Genomic DNA, 8,936 nt, shown 5'->3' with positions numbered 1-8,936 from the left:
TTATGCTAACCAGTGCGTGCTTTCCTTATGGAGATTGGCCAGGGCTTTACTCTAGTAGCCAATCACTTCACAATAAGGGTGGGCCAGTTGAGATCTCTCACACTCATTGGTTCAGAAGTTGCGGCGCAATGGAAGGACTTAAACTGAGAGTATCCGGGATTATTTTTCCCCGCCGCGCGGTGCGTGTCCCGGAAGTGACGCACGGCCAAGGCCGGGCGGCCGCCCTGCCCCCGCTTCCTTTCACGCTGTCGCTGCCCGTAGGTGGTAGTGGCCACTGTGCCCCGAGGGAGGCGGCGGTGGCCAGTAATGCCTGGGAAACTCCTGTGGGGGGACATTATGGAGCTGGAAGCACCCTTGGAGGAGTCCGAGAGCCAGAAGAAGGAGAGGCAAAAGGTGCGCTGAGCATGGGCCGCGCCTCCTTTTGGGCTGCGCCGGCTTGGGCGGGGAGGGGAACTGTCTGTCCCTGATGATGGCCTGTCAGAACCGGGCCGGAGCATCTGAGGGCCTCTCTTCGCGCCGCCCTCGGCCCTCTGAGGTCGCTCAGGGACCATTTCCACCTCCATACTCCCGACCTGGATAAAGATGGCCCTGGGCTTTGGGCCTCACCCCCGCGTGGCCCCTCAGCCGTTCCCGTTGGCGCCTGAATCTCAGAGATGGGCAGACTCAAGCTCGCATCACCGTGGAATCTGTTCTTTCTCTCCATAAGCAGTGACGCCTGTCATTTCGTTCTCATTGGCCCTCTTAGAAGATAATTAAGAAAAAATGATTGCTTTGAATATGTGTTGCTTCTGTCACTCTGTCCCCTGTGCAAGAATCCTGGGGAAAGCGATCTTAGGTTTACAAACCTCCATAACTATAGAGGCTTAAGGAAAAGTGTGACGGTGAGCCTTGCCAGGATTTGTCAGTGATGGAGATCGTGTGGGTTGCATTATTAATAGCTTTTACGGTCAGTATTTTCATTCAATCCGCAGGTGTTTATTGAACCTAATTTGTACCATACTCTTTGCTGAGCACCAAGGAGGTTAAACTAAATAAGTAAAGAAATAGTCCCTGCTCTCAAGGAGCCTGTAGAGGAGTTGTAGTCTTTCCTCCTCCCACCCCCATGGCCTCCAAAAAAAAAAAAAAATAGGAAAAGGAAAAAACATCCTGAAACACTCAGAGGATCACAAGGTGCTGAAAAATGCCCAGGTAAAATTATTACTGGAGACACTTGACCTGGAAAAAAGAAATCAGCTGAAGAGGCTAAGGTGGCAGTATTCGGAGGCTGACATTCAACCAAAGAATGAGACTTACTTGTATAGCCTTAGAAAGCAGAATCTACCTCTCTGACCTTATCACTAAGGTAAACTTGCCATTCCAGCTAACACTTTTCTTTATTGTGCTAAAATATACGTAACATTTATCATTTTAACCATTTTTAGGTATATAGCTCTGTGACATTAAGTATATTTACATCGTTTTGCAGCTGTCACCGCCATCCATCTCCAGAACTTTTCATTGTCCCAGACTGAAACTCTGTGCCCATTAAACACTCACTTCTCATTCCTCTCTCCTTCCACTCCCGGCAACCACCATTCTACTTTCGCTCTGTGAATTTGACTACTGAAGGTACCTAGAGTGTAAGCAGAAAACCAAGCAGGTATTTTTAAAAAGGCTTCTTTTGAAATTCTTATGTTTTGCATCCAAATCCTGTCCACCCGTCAAGGCCTAGTTTATGTCTTTCCTAACAACCCTAGTTTACAGTTACCTAGTTTCAGTGGCTATCTTTATCATTTGATTGATATTTATTATGCATTTCTATGTAAAATTAGTTCATTTTTCCTATATTATGCCACATATTTCCGAAAAGTTCTTGAGGAAAATGACCAAATCGTTTTCCATCCTTATGTTTCACTATATTGTTGTAAATTGGTGGCTTTCACATTGTAAATTCTCCAGAAATACGTGTTGACAGCCCTTTAACTATGAAATATAACCAGAGATTTGGAAATGGATTGGAATACCAGCTAAAAGAAATGGAGCATTAGAATACTGGTCTGGTGGCTAGCCGCAGTGGCTTATGCCTGTAATCCTAGCACTTTGGAACACTAAGATGGGAGGATTGCGTGAGCCTAGGAGTTTTAGGTAGAGTTTTGTAGAAACCCTGTCTCTACAAAAAATGAAAAAATTAACCAGGCGCGGTGGCTCATGCCTGTAATCCCAGCACTTTGGGAGGCTGAGGCAGGCGGATCACCTGAGGTCAGGAGTTCAAGACCAGCCTGGCCAACACAGTGAAACCCTGTCTCTACTAAAAATGTAAAAATTAGGCCGGACGTGGTGGCTCTGTCCTGTAATCTCAGCACTTTGGGAGGTTGAGGTGGGTGGATCATGAGGTCAGGAGATCGAGACCATCCTGGCCAGCATGGTGAAACCCCATCTCTACTAAAAATACAAAAAAAGACCAGGTGCAATGGCTCACGTCTGTAATCCCAGCATTTTGGGAGACTGCGGCAGGTGGATCACCTGAGGTCAGGAGTTTGAGACCAGCCTGAGCAACATGGTGACACCCCGTCTCTACTAAAAATACAAAAATTAGCCGGGCGTGGTGGCAGGCGCCTGTAATCCCAGCTACTCAGGAGGCTGAGGCAAGAGAATCACATGAACCTGGGAGGCTGAGGTTGCAGTGAGTCGAAATCGCGCCACTGGACTCCAGCCTGGGTGACACAGCCAGACTCCATCTCAAAAAAAAAAAAAAAACCCCAAAATTAACTGGGTGTGGTGGTGTGTGCCTGTAATCCCAGCTACTCGGGAGGCTGAGGTATAAGAATTGCTTGAACCCGGGAGTCAGCGGTTGCAGTGAGCCAAGATCCCACCATTGCAGTCCATCCTGGGCAACAGAGCAAGACTCTGTCTCAAAAAAAAAAAAAAAATTAGCCAGGCATGGTGGCAGGCGCCTGTTAATCCCATCTACTCGGGATGCTAAGACAGGAGAATCGCTTGAATCCAGGAGGCAGAGGTTGCAGAGAGCCACGATCACACCATTGCACTCCAGTCTGGGCAACAAAAGCGAAACTCTGTCTCAAGAAAGAAAAAAAAAATTAGCCGCCGTTGTAGCGCGTGCCTGTAGACTCAGCTACTCAGGAGGCTGAGGTGGGAGGATCACTTGAGCCAGGGAGGTTGAGGCTACAGTGAACCATGATTGAGCCACTGCACTCCAGCCTGGGAGATGGAGTAAGACCTGTCTCAGAAAACAAAATAAAACAAAAACGAATAGTGGTCTGGTATTGAGATGAAGATAACTTTGGTTTGGATGTGTTGAGATATGGAGCTGGTCCTTAGATTCTTAGAATTGGAATGTAGGTGAGGAAGGGAGTCTGGAAGTACGTGTTGAGCCATGAAAATAGTAATAAAAGTGAACATAGAGAACAGATACTCAAGGAGCATCCACTGGAGGAGGAAGGAGAGGAACATTGAAGAAGATATGTGGTAGAGGTAAGAAGATAGAGGTAAGAAGGGAATATAAAGTGTAACTGAAACCAAGTAAACGGAGAGTGCCAAGCATTGTGGGTCTAAAGTGGAATAATATATTTAATCACCTTGAGATGTTACTGGGCTTGGACCGAGAGGTTTCACTTTGCCTTGCTTCAACTTCTCCCTGAAGTGCAGGGCCCAGGAGCAATTCAAGCCCCAAGGCTGACTCTATAAATAATCTTGTTTTTCTGTAGAACCTATTGGTTTGGAAAGATATGGGCTAGTGCAGTTAACTGTAGATCAATCAGATGATGTAATGTGTAACTGCAAAGCATTTTCACAAATATTGTTCAATTCTCACAGCAATTCCAATTTTATGGATGAGAAAATTATATGTGAAAGAACTCTAAAAGTTGTGTAAGTTATGGTGAACATTTTGGTGGTGGTAGTTTTTACTGTCCCGAGTCACTGCTATCTGTTTTGAACATTTGACCGGGTAATTCATTTTTTTGAGAGTGGCTGAGATTACAGGCGTGTGCCACAACCCCCAGCTAATTTTTGTATTTTTAGTAGAGATGGGGTTTCACCATGTTGGCCAGGCTGGTCTCGAACTCCTGACCACAGGTGATCCACCCAACCTCTGCCTCCCAAAGTGCTGGGATTATAGGCGTGAGCCACCGCAGCTAGCCACCAGGCTAAAGTCCTAAATTCCCAAATCCTTTCTTGTGTTCTGTAAATATCACAACACTGACCAGTAGTTTGGCATTTTAAAATTGAAGTTGCAGAATAGTGCTTTTTTTTTTTTCTTTAACTAAATTAAAAAAGTAAAAAAAAAATTCCAGGGATTACTGTCCTTCCATGGAGGTATAACAATTGGACTTCTGTATGAATTATATAGTTTTGTTTCGTTTTCCTTTAACCTGTGAATTGTCAAAGTACAGGGAGAAAGTATAATGTGAAAAGAGAATGGGCTTTCAAGTCAGGCAGTGCTAGATTCAATTTCTAGTACTTAGAGCTGCGGGAAATCCCACATGTGGATCTTTGGCAAGTTGCTTAACCTCTTAGAGCTTCTGTTTCCTTGTCTATAAAATGGCAAAGGTGGCTGGGCGCAGTGGCTCTCGCCTGTAATCCCAGCACTTTGGGAGGCCGAAGCGGGTGGATCACCTGAGGTCAGGAGTTTGAGACCAGTCTGGCCAACGTGATGAAACCCCATCTCTACTGGTGGTGGTGTACGCCTGTTGTCCCAGCTACTTGGGAGGCTGAGAGGCAGGAGAATCACTTGAACCTGGGAGGCGGAGGTTGCAGTGAGCCAAGATTGCGCCACTGCCCTCCAGCCTGGGTGACAGAGCAAAACTCTATCTCAAAAATAAATAAATAAAATGGCAAAGGTAATACAGGTTCACTATCCCTTATCCAAAATCCTTGGAACTAGTTGTATTTTGGAATTCAGAATTCTGGGGATTTTTAGAAGGATAACACCCAGGTAGGGTTTGGGGCCCAGAACCTGTAATCAAACACCTTAATATTAAATATGAGTAGTCATACTAAGTGGGATAAATAAAGACTATAAAGAGCCTCACATTAGTTCAAGTTAAATTTTGCCATCAAATGAGTTCAGGTAAGGTTTTGCCTCCAAATAAGTTACAAAAAAACTTTCGGTTTTCAGAGCTTTATGGATATCGCAATTTCGGATAAGGGATTATGGACCTGTACTTCCCTTATAGGGTTGTTATGAAGATTTAAACAAGATAAGCTGAAAACACATTACACAGTGCTGGGTAGGTATTCAATAAGTATTAATTTTTTTCTCTTGGAAATGTTGCAAGTTTTTGTTTGTTTAATATTTATAATTCTGGAGTTGTCTTTCTTTCCTTAAGGAGAAACCGTTTTAATTTTCCTTAAATCTTATGAAGGGATTAGAGAGGGGCTAGAGGATGAGCCTTGAGAATGAGGAATGGGATGAGAAAGATAGCAATAGTCGAGGCTTAGAGCTTGGCATTAGTAACCAGTCTGGATTTTTACCAGGTAGGTTTTCAAAGTAACTGTAGATTGAACTGAACTGGTGGGGGAGTCATACGCTAACTTCTCTAGAGTCTTAAAAGAAAACCTCTGACCATCTTGTCATTGCTACTTTCTTTGTTCACAGAGTGACAGAAGGAAGTCAAGGCACCATTATGACTCAGATGAGAAATCAGAAACAAGAGAAAATGGTGTTACAGATGACCTGGATGCTCCCAAGGCCAAAAAAACTAAAATGAAAGAGAAGCTAAATGGAGACACTGAAGAAGGATTTAATAGACTTTCAGATGAATTCTCTAAATCTCATAAGTCAAGAAGAAAAGATCTACCAAATGGAGATATTGATGAATATGAAAAAAAATCAAAGCGAGTATCATCCTTAGATAGTTCTACTCATAAATCAAGTGATAATAAACTAGAGGAGGTATGGATGCTTTTTATTTTGCATTTGACATTATACTTGAACTATAGGTTGATTTTTTTAGGCTAATTATAATTATATAATATTTCTTGATTAGTGTTTAGTACTTACTTTTAGTTACATTAGAGAGTCTGTACAGGTGAAGTCTGAGTCTTTTTTCCTTTGGCCCTTGTTTATTTCATTGTATGACTTTTTTCTTGGAGCCTGATGGGAGAAATAGTCAAATTTAAACCTTTTCTGTACATTTGGGTTCCTAAAGTTATTCTGAATTGCTTGATGGTCACCTACTTGAATTGCTTTTCTTTCTTTTTTCTTTTTTTATTTTTGAGTCAGAGGCTCACTCTGTTCCCCAGGCTGGAGTGAAATGGCACAATCTCGGCTCATGGCAACCTCTGCCTCCTGGGTTCAAGCGATTCTCCTGACTCAGCCTCTCAAGTTGCTGAGATTACAGGCACGCACCACCATTCCTGGCTAATTTTTGTATTTTTAGTAGAGATGGTGTTTCTCCATGTTGGTTAGGCTGGTCTTGAACTCCTGACCTCAAAGTGATCCACCTGCCTCGGCTCCCGAAAGTACTGGGATTACAGGTGTGAGCCACTACCCCAGGCTGATAATTAGTAATTCTTTATATTCTTTAAATATGATAATTGCTGATACACATTTGAGCTTAATGCCTAATCTTTGGGGAGCATTGGGAAAAGATGTTGAATCCTTGTCTTATGACTTTTGACTTTTTTTTTTTAATTTGTGAATTTGCTGTTTGTCAGGAAGCACATGTGTTTGTTGATCTAAATAAGGTCCTTTAAATCTGTATTGCTAACAGTGGAATGTATGGCTTGCTTCTCGCTTTGATGGGATTTTGCTTGGTAAAATCTGTATTATAATAGGTTTAAGAGTTTATTATTTTGTTTAGATCACATGAGAGTTTAGGAATTCTACTTAAAGGAATTTATCCTAAGGAGATGATCAAGAGGTGTGCAGAGCTTTATGAATAAGTACTCTTATCACAGTAATATTGTTGATAATAGCAAATATTTAAACATCCTAAATGTCTGATAGTAGACAATTGGTTTAAATAAAACATACAATAGTTATGTAATAGAATACAGTTATCCCAAAGGGTCTACAATAGAAAAGGTAGTCATTGTATCTTGTTAAAAGATAAAAATTGGATGGGCGCGGTGGCTCATGCTTGTAATCCCAGCACTTTGGGAGGCTGAGGCAGGTGGATCACCTGAGGTCAGGAGTTCCAAGACCATCCTGACCAACAGGGTGAAACTCCGTCTCTACTAAATACAAAAAAATTAGTTGGGTGTGGTGGCACATGCCTGTAATCCCAGCTACTTGGGAGGCTGAGGCAGGAGAATTGCTTGAACCTGGGAAGCGGAGGTTGCAGTGAGCCGAGATCGTACCACTGCATTCCAGCCTGGGCAACATGAGCGAAACTCCATCTCAAAAACAACAACAACAACAAAAAAAGATTGTAAAATGGTATATATAGTGTGATTTTATTTCTATTTAAAAAATTTTATGTGCATAGAGTGAAGATTGGAGGAGTATGTTTCAAATGTGGCTTTAGCTGAGTGGATTATAAATAACTTTTAAATTTGTTTCTCTTTCCTCTGTAGTTATTAAAGTTTCTTTTCTTTTTTTGTTTTTTGTTTTTTTTTTTTTTGAGATGAGGTCTCACTCTGTCACCTAGGATGGAGTGCAATGGTGCGATCATGGCTCACTGCTACAGCCTCATCCTTCCTGGGCTCAGATGATCCTCTCACCTCAGCCTCCTGAGTAACTGGGACTATGGGCATGTACCACCACGCCTGGCTAATTTGTGTATTTTTAGGAGAGATGATGTTTCATTCACTGTGTTGCCCAGACTGGTCTTGAACTCCTGGGCTTAAGTGATCCAGCCGCCTTGGCCTCCCAAAGTGCTGGGATTACAGATATAAACCACTGGACCCTGCCAATTTCAAAAGTTTCTATGATGACAGTGTATTATTTATTTTTTGTTTGTTTGTTTTTGATAGAGACAGGGTCTCACTGTGTTGCCCAGACTAGTCTTGAACTCCTGGGCTTAAGTGATCCTAGCACCTTGGCCCCCCGAAGCACTGGAATTACAGGCATGAGCCACCCTGCCTGGCCAACAGCGTATTATTTTTGTCATTTTTTTTTAATCATAAAAAGGTAACAGCAGCCTTGAGGTTTGTTTAAATGGCATGCAATTTGAATTTGAAAGTATTTTTTATCTAATTCCAAGTTTGAAAATTGTTAGTGTATGTCTCTTTAAACACATGAACAGTAAAGCTGACTGGGTAGGCATACTGTTTTTGTTCTGTGTACACATTAGTGTACAAAGTTTTCAATAAATGTTAAATGATAATGTCATGCTAACTTGTATATATGTTAAAGAAATCTTCAAACTTACAGTAATTTTCTCTTGTATTAGCAACCTAAATAAAAATCTTTCAAAAGCTATAGAATAAATTAACTTATTTTCAGAAAAACTTTACATTCCTCATTATGTAATTTCTTTTAGCTTAGTTTATAGGCTTGTGTTAATCTTTATAATTTTGTCTACATCTGTATGATTTAGATTAATAAATAACCTTTTTGGCTGGGCATAGTGGCTCATGCTTGTAATCTCAGCAGTTTGGGAGGCCAAGGTGGGAGGATCTTTTTTTTTTTTTTTTCTTGAGATGGAGTTTCGCTCTTGTTGCCCCAGCTGGAGTGCAATGGCGCAATCTCGGCTCACCACAACCTCCGCCTCCTGGGTTCAAGTGATTCTCCTGCCTCAGCCTCCCGAGTAGCTGAGATTACAGGCATGCGCCACCACACCTGGCTAATTTTGTATTTTTAGTAGAGACAGGGTTTCTCCATGTTGGTCAGGCTGATCTTGAACTCCTAACCTCAGGTGATCCACCTGCCTTGGCCTCCGAAAGTGCTGGGATTACAGGCGCGAGCCACCGCACCTGGCCAAGAGGATCTCTTGAGGCCAAGAGTTTAAGACTAACCTGGGTAACATGGTGAGACACTGTCTCTACAAAAA

At 42.3% G+C, this 8,936-nt stretch overlaps 1 protein-coding gene across 15 annotated transcripts in view; it reads left to right on the top strand.

Moving 5' to 3' along the window:
- Nucleotides 1-217: 217 nt before the first annotated feature.
- DDX50 (DExD-box helicase 50) overlaps nucleotides 218-8,936 on the top strand; it is a 46,002-nt gene continuing 37,283 nt past the window's right edge. For 4 of the 15 annotated variants that reach the window (XR_012417854.1, XR_012417853.1, XM_065520989.2 and 1 more), the window contains exons 1-2: nucleotides 218-393; nucleotides 5,597-5,893. Coding sequence is in view for 10 of the 15 variants with exons in the window: in XM_065520989.2 (XP_065377061.1) it covers nucleotides 307-393; nucleotides 5,597-5,893 (384 nt within the window). In the remaining 5 variants the exon portion in view is untranslated. Of the gene's footprint in view, nucleotides 1,343-1,465; nucleotides 1,640-5,116; nucleotides 5,229-5,596; nucleotides 5,894-8,936 lie in introns of all 15 variants that reach the window. The other 11 variants (XR_012417855.1, XM_074001947.1, XM_015456257.4 and 8 more) reach the window with 7 other exon arrangements.

The sequence above is a fragment of the Macaca fascicularis genome, chromosome 9 (assembly GCF_037993035.2).
Source record: "Macaca fascicularis isolate 582-1 chromosome 9, T2T-MFA8v1.1".
NCBI lineage: Eukaryota > Metazoa > Chordata > Mammalia > Primates > Cercopithecidae > Macaca > Macaca fascicularis.
This window is presented reverse-complemented; position numbering and strand designations above follow the sequence as displayed.